General features: G+C 39.6%; 3 protein-coding genes across 3 annotated transcripts; all 3 read left to right on the top strand.

Moving 5' to 3' along the window:
- The first annotated feature begins 2,028 nt into the window (after positions 1-2,028).
- On the top strand, positions 2,029-4,043 carry LOC144628208 (uncharacterized). The gene has a single exon (XM_078486273.1). It carries the CDS (start codon positions 2,058-2,060, stop codon positions 3,792-3,794), a length of 1,737 nt encoding a protein of 578 aa, XP_078342399.1. The 5' UTR covers positions 2,029-2,057; the 3' UTR covers positions 3,795-4,043.
- Positions 4,044-6,014: 1,971 nt separating this feature from the next.
- Positions 6,015-7,722, top strand: LOC144628740 (uncharacterized). The gene has a single exon (XM_078486864.1). The coding sequence runs from the start codon at positions 6,067-6,069 to the stop codon at positions 7,720-7,722; it is 1,656 nt and encodes a 551-aa protein (XP_078342990.1). The 5' UTR covers positions 6,015-6,066.
- Positions 7,723-10,567: 2,845 nt separating this feature from the next.
- On the top strand, positions 10,568-13,143 carry LOC144628739 (uncharacterized). The gene has a single exon (XM_078486863.1). It carries the CDS (start codon positions 10,568-10,570, stop codon positions 12,257-12,259), a length of 1,692 nt encoding a protein of 563 aa, XP_078342989.1. The 3' UTR covers positions 12,260-13,143.
- The last annotated feature ends 1,556 nt before the right edge of the window (positions 13,144-14,699 follow it).

Below are 14,699 nucleotides of genomic sequence, written 5' to 3'. Positions count from 1 at the left end.
AAATGACACAACGTGGGTTATGGTTACTTACCAGTTGCCAATAGATTCCCACCCCCTCTTGCAAACAATTGCGTTATTCATTCTAAAATAACCTTAATGTGCCTTTTAATAGGAGTTGAAATATGAGTTACACGGGTCAAGAACTTAAAGGCATTGTCTTTGAAACTTTATTTTTAATAAAGATTTGTGGAACTTATTCACAAGATTTTGTAAACCAGTCGCCTAATGAGGATAATGACTTTGCCGAAGTGTAACAGCCGTGAAATCCGACAGCCGAAAGCCAAAACTACTTTCTTTCAAAAAAAAAAAAATACTGCTCCAATCGGTGTTTAATTTTACTCGCGATCAAATGACACAACGTGGGCTGTGGTTATCTACCACTTGCCAATTAATTTCCACCCTCTCTTGCAGACAATTGCCTCGTTTATTTTAAAATAATCTTCACGTGCCTTTGGAGTCGAAATACGAGTTAAACGGGTCAAGAACTTAAAAGCATTGTCTTTAAAATTTTATTTTTTCAGTGAAGACTTGTGGCATCGATCTGTTCACTAGATTTTGTAAGCCATTCGCTCCAATCTTCCTTTACGTATCAAGAAATGGTCTATTGTTCCGGATCAACTTCTCACATTAAGCATTAAACAATAGCCCTTTGATTAAATAAAGAGAAGATCCTCGCAGTTATGAACACAACTTGAGCAGTTGCGAAAAGAAAGCCTGAAAAATCAGGCTTGCCGGGACTTCTATTCCTTCTGTTCTTGATAGCGCTGAGGAACTTTGGTCGAAGCTAAGCGGAAAAGCTCGTGACTAATCGGAAAATTTTCGGAATGACAACTTTGCTACCTTATTCTCACTAAATTTCGCGAGTACTTAATTTCGCGAAAAATCAAGAGCCATATTTCGCGAGTACTTAATTTCGCGATTTTGAGAGGAAGGTACAATTGGAGTGTATTAAATTTCGCGATTTTTATCTATTCTTCAATATGAAGCTTTGACCTCGAAACTGTAACAACATAATTAATATGAAAGTCATCGTAAAAACAGCAAACAAAACAATCTACACATAACAAAACATAACGTATTTAACAGTCTAAATCCCTAATAGGTTCATCCACGACTGAGGAACTTGGCGACAGAGAACAGTTCGAACAGTGCCACTGATAGAGTGGGAGATAACTAATGGACAAAATCAAACAAAAAACTCCTAAACATGAAGCTCAGACATGTTAGAATAACTATGATAAAACACATCGAGTTTCATTATTTTTTTATATTATCAGCACGATATTAAATTTCGCGATTTTAAACTTCGCGTGTCTTATATTTCGCGAGTATTAAATTTCGCGTTTTTTTCAAAATCGCGAAAATCGCGAAATTTAGTACTCGCGAAATTAAGTGAGAATAAGGTACATTGGGAGAGTGGGTAGCATAAACAAAGCGGCCTTAAAATTTACCCGTGATCAAATGACACAACGTGGGTTGTGGTTATTTACCTATTGCCAATTAAGCTCTATCCCCTCTTGCAAAAAATTGCGTCATTTGTTTCCAAAATAACCTCCACGTGATCAGGCTAGGAGTCGAAATATGAGTTACACGGGTCAAGAACTTAAAGGCATTGTCATGAAATTTTATTTTTAGTGAAGATTTGTCCAATCTGTTCACTAGACTTTGTAAGCCATTCGCTCAATGAGGATAACATACGTCTTCGACTGAAATAGCAGTGAAATCCGACAGCCGAAATCCAAAACTACTTTCTGCCGAAAATCTGCTCCAATCTTCCTTTACGTATAAACAAAGTGGGCTTAAAATTTACCAGCGATCAAATGACACAACGTGGGTTATGGTTATTTGCCAGTTGCCAATTTGTTTTAACCCCCTCTTGCAAACAAATACGTCATTTGTTCCAAAATAATCTTCTTGTGCCTTAGAAGTCGAGATAAAAGTTGCACGAATCAAGAACTTAAAGGCTTTGTCTCCAGTTGAAATTTGTGGAATCTGTTCACTTTGCTTGCACCGCTTTAGAAGTGAAGACTTTCTTAACCATTTGCTCAAAGAGGATAATGTCTTCGATTGTAACAGCCGTGTTTAAAGCCACCATTGCCTTGCTTGTGAATAAAGGAAGAGATAAGGCAGCGGAGAAGCTGAGAGATGGAGATGTAGCGGATCAAAAATTTCGTGGTTTGATCGTCCGTGAACTAGACGACATCAAATCGAAGTTGGATGGACTTTCGAGGAAAGATTTGCTAGCAAGTATTAGCTTCTTTGAGGAAGGGATCGAGTTGCTCTACGTAGTTTTTGACAAGGCAAGAACCAGAAGCGAGCACCGCGGCGAAGAAACGGCACAAGCAGCTTGTGCTGAAGCATTTTCTCTCGCCGAAGGAATGCGAAATTTGGAGCTTACTGGCCTGGATGAGTCAGCTACGAGGGCGCTTTCCAACGCAAAGAAGAGATTCGAAGATGCTCGCAGGGAAGCAACGAGGGCTTTTAAAAATGAAGCTCTAGATACGTCAGACCGCATCCTTGCTATGGAGTATCGAGTGATGGCGACAATACTCGAGGCAGTAGACAATCCCGCAGACGCAGTGGCACCATGTAGGGTGTGCATTAAAGAACTAAACTGTCTGCCAGCAGTTCAGAATAGTTTTGATGTTCAGCTCAAGAAAGGCATCCAGGCAGTAAGGAGTTTGTTTAGTAAAGACGAACGCAGGAAGATTATCTCCAGTGTCTGTCACGTGAATCGTGTCATATACGAAGTCACGCAAGCAGTTGGTGAAGACGAGCCCTTCTGGATGTGGCCAGCTGTTGATACCAGTAAAGGAAAAGTTGATCCACTGCGTGACGGACGAATAACTGAAGTTCTTTGTAAACAGGGCATGGAGCATTGTTGTGTTGTCTGGTCATTGGGCCGAGACTGTACTGAATATAAACACCTGCTGCAATGCCCGGGCACTATTGCGACAAATTCTAGCGGACAATTCATTGCAACAGAATTGGATGTTGTCCACAAGGATCCCACCGTAAAGGTCTTCGACAGCAGCGGAAAGTTTATGGATTTGTTCAGTCTCAACACTGCTGATTTTTTAAACCAAGAAGTGAAAACTATCTTTGATGTAGCCACAGACATGAACGACAACTTTTATGTACTTCTCAAATTGCATAATCCCAGTGCTAAGGAGTCCGAGATTGTAGTAAACGTATACGAATTTGACTACAGCGCTGGACTACATCACAAGTTTCCTGTAAAGGAATGTTCCTTGCACAGCAGGCTGTTTATGACAGTGGACGTCAAGCGGAAGGTTTTGGTTTTGGGGGAAACTCCTGCCGGAAGAAATGCTTTGATTTATGTGTACGAAACGGATGGACGGTTTGTTCGCAGTTTTGGTGAGGGGCTACTGAAGTTCACATCAGATATCACCGCTGCTAGTGATGGTCGTGTTATGGTAATGGACGCTTATGATTATTATGTTCACATATTCGGTGAACAAGGAGACCATTTAAACAAGTTTAAACTTGAAGGATGTCCCTACTTTCCTAAAATTGCATTTCACGGGGCAAGTAAAAACGTCGTCGTCGCAGATGTGGAAGAAAGCAATGGTCGGCTGCATGTGCAAATATACACTGATGATGGTGCGTTCGTGCGCAGCACTCAGATCCAGCAAAATCATAAACAAAAAAATGCACACAAATGTGCTCGTGTAATGTTTAAATATTGTGTTAAAGGGATGACAGTGACCACTAAAGGACACATTGCTGTAGTTTTACCTTACGTAGGGGTACTTGTTATGTGGAAACTGTAAAGTCGTACGTATGACACCATTTAGAGAGTGAGGCATTTTTGGTGTAGGAGGGAAAACACATTACGTTAAACGCATTATGGAGGCAACAGTCGAAATCTACAATTTTAGAAACTGTTTAAGCGAAAATAAAAACATTTTTCAGCGAATAGCCAATGACGAACGAGCCAAAGAGAATAGTGGATCTCCAGTAAACGCACATAGACCGAGTGGAGTCTTCACTTCTATTTTTTTAAGCGCCAGCGTGCAGTGTGCAGCGTGTAGAGTCGCTAGATTATCTGGTAGAAGCGGTGGCGGTTGAGGTGGGGGGCGGGGGGGGGGGGGGGGGTGGAGGTGGTGATGGTAAGGATGGGGGGCAAATGCAAGACTGCCTATAACTTTAATGCTCAAGCTTTAGTGTTACGACCAGTTTTATGTACGTGTTAGATTTTTGGTTTTGTTTATTGGTTCTATCTGGAACTGATAGGTGTAATTGTCGATATCTCTTCTTACACGAATATGATTCCCTAGTTAATGACAAAATTATTAAAGAGTGGTGTTCATTGGGCGTAATTAGGAACACGCTTATTCTTCTTATTCTGCCTTCACTAGAAATATTTACAAGTATTAGCACAAGAAGGAGAAACATTTTTGTTATCTTATGCTTATGTTTAATTTATATATGCTGGTGCATACCCTAACACCCAGTGAAAACCAGCCTTACTAGAGAACGTCAGATTGTAGAATGTACTAAACCCTTTTGGGATATTTGTAAATACATTTGATATTTTATCTTATCAATTTTTTAAACAGGTTTACTTAAAAATTACATGCTAATGGACTTAACAATCATTTTCTATTTTCTCAATTAATGGCTTTGAACGAGTTTGATCAATAACTGATATATATTTGTTTTGATGTATGCAAAGATTTTGGACTTGTGTCCTTAAAATAAAATAAAAAAGTTTCACATATAGTGTAATTGCTTTACTTTATAAATTGCTTTACTTAATAAATGATCGAAAGTTTGAAACAATATAAGCAAAGAGATGGAAGTTTCGAGAGTATTGATTCATTATTAAATCGCCGAAGATCAAACATTAGCCTGTCTTTGAAATAGTCTACAGCATTGTTATTGTTTTAGAACAACTGGTTTGAAAACGGTTATAAACTTATTGAACGTATTGTAATTAATTAAAATTAAAAAAACAGTAAGTCGTTATATTGTTTCTCTGAAAATCGAAAATTAGTACCCTGAGCATGCTCTGGAAATCGAAATTGGCCAAAGCCCGCGTTCTTGCTGCTGACAAAAAGAAGAGCGTGCTCTGGGAACGAGAATCATTTTCATCACAAACGCTTTCAAATTAAGCCCAGTCACAATTGCCAATTGAATTGTTGAAGCATTTCAGCTTTATTTAAACGCTTTCTCGCATCTAATTGTAAACGCACTACACACACGTTTCTGCCACGAATTTTAAGAACTTGTTTGTTTGAATTGTGTAAAACTGTTTTGAGTAAGCGGCTAAATTAAAAATCACTGTTCCGTTATGAAACAATTGTTAAACTTTTAGGCTTTTATATTTACAAAAGCAATCAGTAAAGAAATCTGAATATTCATATTGGCAAGCTGTGACCACGCAACAAACACAAAGTAAGATGGTTAGCCTGTGGTTTGTTCTCAAACGCATTCAAAGTAGTTAGCTTCAAGCCCCTTCAAAGTTGTATTTTTTTTAGCTTTACTTCATAGCTTTCTTCCTTTTCAATGTTGGCGCGCTTCACAACAGATCCACGAATTCTCAGAATTCGCTTGTCTGAATAGTACAATAATGTTTTGAACGTAAGCCAAATGAAAGATCACCGTACCGTTATAAAACAATTGTTAAGCTTGGTTCTGCTCCAATAGCCGGGCGAGTGTTTATCAGCGTTTGACGCTTCTTGTATATTTAATGTTTTTCGCATTAATCAAAGAAAACCGAGTTCACTTTTACCATTTGCCGAGAACTTGGTTAAACAACCGACCCCTATACATGAAAGAGACTAAAACATGCATTGATATCAAGCAAAAGGTATTTTGAGACAGTTTCTCTCACTTCAGAATTCAAAGCCTGATAAACATTGCGTCAGAAAATAATTAGTTTTGAGCCTTTTGTGATGCGCTGAACTATAACTTCAAGTTCTTTGTTTCGGGATTTTATTTTTAGCTAAAATTTGTGGAATCTGCTCACTTTGTTTGCAGTGCGATGCGGCAGTGAATGCTTTGTTACCAGTTTGATAAGCCATTTACTCAGTGAAACCAATGTCCTCGATTGTAACAGCCGTGTTTAAAGCCACCATTGGCTTGCTTGTGAATAAAGGCAGAGATAAGGCAGCGGAGAAGCTGAGAGATGGAGATGTAACAGATAAAAAATTTCGTGGTTTGATTGTCCGTGAACTAGACGACATCAAATCGAAGTTGGATGGACTTGCAAGGAAAGATTTGCTCGCAAGTATCAGCTTCTTTGAGGAAGGCATAGAATTACTGTACGTGGTGTTTGACAAGGCAAGAACCAGAAGCGAGCACCGCGGCGAAGAAACGGCACAAGCAGCTTGTGCTGAAGCATTTTCTCTCGCCGAAGGAATAAGAAACCTGGAGCTTACTGACCTGGATGAATCAGCTACGAGGGCGCTGTCAAACGCAAAGAAGAGATTCGAAGATGCTCGCAGAGAAGCAACAAGGGCTTTTAAAAATGAAGCTCTTGATACGTCCGACCGCATTCTTGCTATGGTGTATCGAGTGATGGCAACAATACTAGAGACAGTCGACAATCCTGCAGACGCCCTGGCACCGTGTAGGGTGTGTATCAAAGATCTAAACTGTCTGCCAGCAGTTCAGAATAGTTTTGACGTTCAACTCAAGAAAGGCATCCAGGCAGTGAGGAGTTTGTTTAGCAAAGGCGAACGTAGGAAGATCATCTCCAGTGTATGTCACGTGAATCGTGTCATCTACGATGTCACGCAAGCAGTTGGTGAATTAGATCCTTTTTGGATGTGGCCCGCTGTTGATACCAGTAAAGGAAAAGTTGATCCACTCCGTGACGAAAGAATAACTGAAGTTCTTTCTAAACAGGGAATGGAGCGTTTCTCTATTACACCATGGTCATTTGGCCAGGACTGTCTGAAACGCCCGGTCGCTATCGCTACAAATTCCAGCGGACATTTCATTGTAGCAGACGAAAGTGATTTTACCGTAAAGCTCTTTGACAGCAGCGGGAAATTTATGGAATACTTCACTATCGCCACTGCTGATTGTGTAAACCAAGTAGTGAAACGTGTTTTTGATGTAGCCACAGACATGAACGACTACTTTTATGTACTTCTTAAATTGCATAATCCTAGTACAAAGAAGTCCGAGATTGTAGTATACGAATTTAACTACACTGCTGGACTACATCACAGGTTCCCTCTGAGGAAATTGTGCCTGGGTAACTGGCTGTGTATGACAGTGAACGACAGGCGCAAGGTTTTTGTAACGGGGGAATCTACTGCGGGAATTTATTTGGTTGGCGTGTACGAGACTGATGGACAATTTGTTCGAAGTTTTGGAGAAGGGCTATTGTACTGCACAACAGATATCACCGCTGCTAGTGATGGTAGTGTCATGGTATTGGACGGTTTTAACCACAAACATGTGCACATATTCAGTGAGCACGGCAACCATCTTAACACGTTCAAACTTGAAGGATGCTATCTCTTTCATAGCATCGCATTTCACGAGGCAAGTGGAAATGTCGTCGTCGCTTGTGTGGAAGCAGAAAATTTTCATCCGCATGTGCAAATATACAATAAAGATGGCGAGTTCATGCGCAGCACTCAGATCCAACATCCTCTATACTTTCGAATTGTTCAAGTGACCACTGCAGGAAACATTGCGGTAATTTTACCTGTCCAAGGCGATGGGGTGTTTGTTCTGTGAAAACTATAAAGTCATTTGAGACCATTCACAAAGTGAGTTATTTTTGGTGCAGGAGGATCGGAGGAACGCATTACCATAAACATATCAAAAAGGTTACTGTCAGAAATTAATATACAATTTTTGACCTTTTTTGACCAAAAGCATCCTCGGAGACCCAGGGGCAGTTAGTGGGGGCGAGGGAAAGGCGAAACTTCGAGAAAAAAATTCGGCGTAGAAAAGTTGGAGCGATTGAAAGGTGCCCCTGGGGAAAGAGTCTTAACAGGCCAATTCCAAATAGCTCTATGAATACTGCCTCCTGATTGGGCAGAAAAGTTCTTTGTATTTCCTTTGTATTCCCAGGGGGGCACCTTGCAATCGCTCCAACTTTTCTATGCTGAACTTGTTTCTCGCAGTTTCGCGTTTCCCTCATCCCCACTATCTGCCCCTGGGTCTTCGAGGATGAACCAAAAGTAAATACTACATGTTGAAAATAATTGGAATAAAATTGGCTTTCATTTCGTTGACTTGCATTAATTTGACTTCTATGTGTTCCTAGAGTAGGTTTTAAGCCGTTTAAGCGAGTTGTGCTTTCGACGGTTTAGCTTCCCCTCCAAAAACTATATTTTCTTTAGGGGAAGCTAAACCGTCGAAAGTGAAAATCGCTTAGATGTCTTAAAACTCACCCTAGGAACACAGAGAAGTCAAAATAATGCAAGAAATTCAAGAGGTAAGCTATTTTATTTCTGTTCCTTTACAAATGTAGTACCGTATTTAGAGCAATTTTCGAAGCTTTCTCATATACGGCTGAACCAGATTTACGCAATCGGCCACATTATGTCACATTGATCACATACCACGCCTGGGCCGCCTTTGGAGCCGCGAGTCGCGAGCCTCTTTTTGCGAGCCACTTTCTGCCATATTTTTCATAGTCTGTGTAAATGGTGTCGCATCATCATCGATCGATACCAAGCTCGGTCGCGGTTATGTTTTTTTTTTTCGTTTCACAACCTAGAAATATGTCTGAAGGAAATGTGGTGCTTAAAGCCATTAGCCTGCCCGTACCCCTAGGAAGTCAGTTTTAATTTTGATTCAGAAAGTCAATTAAATGTTTATTGGAGTACGTCGAACTATTTCTGCCGAATGTGTGCGTATAAAACAACTCGTCAATTAAGTTACTTTTATTTCATGTTGTTTTGTAACCCTCTTGAATGACTTAGTTAAAATTTCTGGTTTTAGCTTTAAGGTTATATCTTTACATTTCCAGATTTTTTCGCTACTTTGAAGCATTAAGCCATATTTCATTCGCGTGACATGCTACTTATCATACTGTTTTATTTTCTGAATGAATCTTAAATGTTTCAACTTAATAAAAATGAGAGCTTTGAGCAGGATTTTCACGTGGTATTGTTTATTTTGTCTTTCTGCCAATTGCTTTTTTGCATTTTCTGAGAAAAAGCCGTTCAAAACAACGCCATTTTGCTTAATCAAAACGTTATCTTTGGCGCAATGTTCAAGACAAGTTTTTGATAAATGGATCGTCAAAACTGAATCCCAAGATAAGAATTTTGATAGTTCGCCCAGAAGAGGTACAACGAAAGTTAAAAAACAATCAACATATAATTAAAGAAATGAAGCAATCAAACACCTTACATTGCAAACTGTCCGAGTCCGCGTTTTATGATCAGCATCAGGATTAGAACACGGATCTGGCCAAGACCTAGCCTCCTACGCAGACGCTATTCGGTCTCGTGTGGAGGAACGTGTGACCGGCCAAATAGCGTCTGCGTGAACTGGGCGATTCACAGGCTGAGGTCACTCAACGTTATTTGAGTAACGATAAAAAAATGAGCATACTACGCGTGTACTCAAAAAATCAGGATTGGCCATTGTCCGTGTTCTTGCTGCTGATCAAAAGAAAAGCGGGCTCTGGGGAAGAGATTGATACGCAATCAGATAGATAACAAACGCATTCAAGTAAGTGAGGAATAAGCCCACATTACAATTGTTGAAAAATGTCAGCTTTATTTTATTGCTTGGCTCTGGCTTGGCAGACCGCCTTGTATGACTTTTGCAAGTTTTTTTGGTTGAAGTGTATAAAACGGTTTTGAACGAGAGCCAAATTAAATCAAATTTTAATGAACTACGTGAACTAATGTTTATGTAACGTCAAAAATCTGCCGTCGTCGGCTAGATCAATGCGAGCCCTATTTGCCTAAACTTAAAAAAAATAGCGTTCCGTCACATACTTCAAAAGAAACCGGAGTGCTGCCTCGGAGAAAGTTTAATTTTTGAAAATCGACAACAATGTTGAAAGCGAGAAAACCAGAGATAGGGTGTATTTTTACAATACGATTATCGAGAGTTCCAAATGAGGCAACAAAGGAATTCAGCAACTGAGTCTAAGTACATACATAGATTTCAAACAGTCTGATTTGTCTTATCATCTGTCAATGGGCTTTGTTTTGAAGCTTTTTAATGCAACCTTTTACAAATATTGAAAGATGTTTAAATACTTTCCGCAATTTATTTCCCAAAGAAATGCTTTTGTAGTTGATCTGAGAAATGCAAGTTCACTCTAATTGTTTGCCTAGATTTTGATGAAACATCCAACAACTATATATGAAAAACATATTTTAATATAAAATGTATTTCACAACATTGCGTGTTTTGCTCGTATTCCCAGTTTAAAGAAGTTGACAACGATTGCGTCAGAAAAGCACTCGACTAGAACTCAAGGCATTGTTTTGACATTTTATTTTAAGCAAAAAATTGAGAATCTATTTACTTTGTTTGCACCTCCGCTGAAGTGAAAATTCTATTACCTTACAGAAAAAAAAGTTTAAAAGCAATTTACTCAGTAGCGTAAATGTCTTCGATTGTAACAGCAGTGTTTAAAGCCACAATTGGCTTGCTTGTGAATAAAGGAAGAGATAAAGCAGCAGAGAAGCTAAGACATGGTGATGTGACAGATCAAAAATTTCATGGATTGATCGTCCGTGAAATAGACGACATTAAGTCGAAGTTGGATGGACTTTCAAGGAAAGATTTGCTCGCAAGTATCAGCTTCTTTGAGGAAGGAATCGAGTTGCTGTACGTAGTGTTTGACAAGGCAAGAACCGAAAGCGAGAACGCCAAGGTAACTGTACAAGCAATTTGTACTGAAGCATTTTCTCTCGCCGAAGGAATGATAACCCTGGAGCTTACTGACCTGGATGATTTAGCTACGAAGGCGCTTTCCAAAGCAAATAGGAGATTCGAAGATGCTCGCAGGGAAGCAACAAGGGCTTTTAAAAATGAAGCTTTAGATACTTCAGACCGCATGCTAGCCATGCAGTATCGAGTGATGGCAACAATACTCGAGACATTAGACAATCCCGCCGTCGCAGTAGCATCCTGTAGGGTATGTATTAAAGAGCTAAACTGTCTACCAGCAGTTCAGAATAGTTTTGATGTACAGCTCAAGAAGGGCATTCAGGCAGTTTGGGGTTTGTTTAGTAAAGACGAACGCACGAAAATAATCTCCAGCGTCTGTCATGTGAATCGTGTCATCTATGATGTCATGCAAGCAGTTGGTGATGACGAACCCTTCTGGATGTGGCCAGCTGTTGATACCGGAAAGTCCAGAGAAGGAAAAGTTGATCCGCTGCGTGACGGAAGATTAATTGAAGTTCTATGCAAACATGGAATGGAGCACTGTTGTGTTGCACCATGGTCATTTGGCCAGGGGGACGACAAGAAACACAGGCTGAAAGACCCGGTCGCTTTTGCAACAAATTCCAGCGGACAATTCATTGTAGCAGACCAGTTCAAAACAAGCGATTTTACCATAAAGGTCTTCGACAGCAGCGGAAAATTTATGGATAATCACTGTCTCACCACTGCTGATTTTGAGAACCAAGGAGAGAAATTTATTTTTGATGTAGCCACAGACAAGAACGACTTTCTTTATTTACTTGTCATGTTGTCTAACCTAATGTACAAGGACGAGTATGTAGTATACGAATTTAACTACATCGCTGAACTACATCACAAGTTTCCTCTGAGAGATTCCATTACTTTCGGGCTGTGTATGACAGTGGACGGCAGGAGCAAGGTTTTGATAGCGGGGAGATCTATTATGTGTAGTGGTTTGGTTGATGTGTACGAGGCTGATGGACGGTTTGTTCATAGTTTTGGAGAGGGGGTATTGGAGGACATAAACGATATCACCGCTGCTAGTGATGGTCGAGTTATGGCAGTAGACGCTTGCCATTTGCACATATTCAGTGAACACGGCGACCATCTTAACAAGTTCAAACTCAAAGGCAATCATTATGATCCTAAAATCGCATTTCACGGTGCAAGTGAAAATGTCGTCGTCGCTGATGTGGAAGAAAGGAATGGTCAGCTGCAGGTGCAAATATACACTAAAGATGGCAAGTTCGTGCGCAACACTGGGATCGAACTACAACATGAACAGCAACGAATACCCAAATGTCTTCTTCAATGGATGACAGTGACCACCGCAGGACACATTGCTGTACTTTTTAGTATCAGAAACGAGGTGCTTGTGGTGTGAAAACTATAACGTCAAGAGCGACCACAAAGTGATACATTTTTTGGTGCGGGAGGAGGGACAGACTGCCATACGTACATTATAGAGATAACAGTCAGAAATCTACAATTATTGACACTATTTAACCGAAAAGAAGAACATTTTTGCTTTCACTGGCAGCGTGCGTAAGATCGTGGTCTATCAGCAATTATAGTTCACCACTAAATTTTCTCCGATTCTGATTGGTTTAAATTGAACACGTGACGCGATAGTGCCCGTCCGCCGGAGGGCACTATCAGCCCATAGTGCCCTCCCGTGAAAAATGCCCGGATCGATAGTGCCCGCCCGTGACTGTTTTCTGTAAACAAGCTGCCTGCAGACAAAAAAACCCAACCAAATTCACTGCATTTAGTGGGTTTCTCGTCTGGTTTTGTTTCGTTTGTCAAATTTCGGCTTTCAATTGAGTTTTTTATCCTCAAAAGTAATAATAATTCACGATGCTTGTTTTTGTATGTGCGCGCGGAAGAAAATTTAGTGGTGAACAATAAAGACAATAGAGTGTTTTCTGTCTCGGAACTATCGGTCTGATAGTTGCCCCTTGGAAATTTGATGTTCTTAAAACTAGCATATTTGCCCTCGAAGCTTCGCTTCTCGGGCTAATATTTGTTTTAAGAACATCAAATTTCCGCGGGGCAACTATCAGCCGATAGTTCCTCGACAGAAACACTCTATTGTTAAAATAGCCAATAGTAGTATAGACTATCAAATAGTTATAAGTAATAGTAAATTCGCAACTAGTTGTATACGCAAGTACTTCGGAGATCAAAATGTCGACTACCGCATCGAAAACAAGTCACCCAATTTGAATTACATGCTTATAAAGTTTTTCGATCTCAGTTGCACTAGCGTTTAATCAGTAATAAGTATGAATATCAAGAAGTTGAATGAAATAAATTTCTTAACATTTTATGTGTAATAAAATAGTGAGTATATTTCATGTAGACGACCCAATCCAATTTTACAGAACGGCTTACTATGTACAAATGTCACGATGTAGTGGTCTGTGTAGGCCTGTCACCTGCTTTTTACTTTATTTCCTCCCTTAGTTTTCTATCTTCAATCCACGAGTCATTCCGAATGCGAGCAGCCATGTTTGTTGTGATACGACCGCAAGTGATTCTGGTCTATGGCAACGATAGGCCATGCGGATGTTTGATTTCATTTTACTTTCTTTTGCTTTTCATTCCATTTTTTTAAAATGTAGTTTTCGTTTAAATATTTTTATAAAAATATTTTTTAAAAACAACTATTTTTATTTTCTATTTATTTATTTTTATTTTTGAACTTTTTTTTACAATTCTATACCAATTTGACTATGGCAATCTTAGGCCACCATACTAAGCAAGACTTTATACATACAGCTTTATATATAATTAACGTTGTAGGATGAAGGCGCAACAAACTTACGTAACCATGAGAAAGAAATAGAAAATGCATCTTGTGCTTTGTTGACAAGGCACTTTGGCTGTTTTTGTTGTTTTGTTTTTTCGTTCCCCTGTCCGTTTTTTCCTTTCACACGTCCTTTTTCGGGTATTTACACAATTCCATTAACGCCAACAAAATGCCATGGTAGAACACAACCGTGTTTTTACATAAAATACGATCACAATCAAAACACTTCGTCCTAAATGTATTGTAACAACATTTCATGTGTAATTGATTTTGCGGGATACCAAACAGTTTAAAAAAACTCATTTAATTATTATGATAGCAAGACGGACTGAGGGCCTGTTTATATGGAAGAGAGTTGTCCCTGGTGGGAGCCATCTTTTGCCGAGCGTTTATATGAGAAAGTTGTCCCTGTTGACCAAAATATGGCCCTCTCGATTCAAATTACTGTGGAGAGGTGTTTTAAAACATCTATCATGGCTGCCTTTTTAATCAGGAACGCTGAAACATCGACTAAGACCATTTTTTTGACTAATTTACCGTCTACTTCGATTTCAATTCATCTGCAATTTTGTTTTTGCCGATTGTAGCGTTTGCGCATGCTTTGTGTTTGTCTACCTTCAAAGGAAGTGACCCCCCCCCCCCCCCACCACCACCACCCAAGACCACCCTATACCTCGAGCCAAGTTTTCAATTTCTAATGTAAACGGTTCGAAGCTAGTAAAAACTAAAAATATGCAAAACTGTCTCTTCCGGGGTGGCTCGGTATGGAAGGTAACCCTACTACCAGGGACAACTCCCCTCCATATAAACAGGCCCTAAAAAAGTAGTTATTTTTAATCACATGCAATCGACAATAATTCGATGCCAGCTGATAAGAAATACGGTATGCATATTCATTATTTGATTGCTGTTGTTGCCTGAAGGTTAATATTATTTGAAATAATAATACGCCTACTATATTATTTATGTGTGCTTAGCATGGCGAAGTCCGAAATTAAATATTTCACTATTT

Source organism: Oculina patagonica, chromosome 10 (genome assembly GCF_052425735.1).
Source record: "Oculina patagonica isolate OP01 chromosome 10, crgOcupat, whole genome shotgun sequence".
Classification (NCBI taxonomy): Eukaryota; Metazoa; Cnidaria; class Anthozoa; order Scleractinia; family Oculinidae; genus Oculina; species Oculina patagonica.
This window is presented reverse-complemented; position numbering and strand designations above follow the sequence as displayed.

Bases quoted from the DNA above. Each gene is read 5' to 3' on its own strand.
- LOC144628208 (XM_078486273.1), top strand. From the start codon at position 2,058: ATGTCTTCGATTGTAACAGCCGTGTTTAAAGCCACCATTGCCTTGCTT.
- LOC144628740 (XM_078486864.1), top strand. From the start codon at position 6,067: ATGTCCTCGATTGTAACAGCCGTGTTTAAAGCCACCATTGGCTTGCTT.
- LOC144628739 (XM_078486863.1), top strand. From the start codon at position 10,568: ATGTCTTCGATTGTAACAGCAGTGTTTAAAGCCACAATTGGCTTGCTT.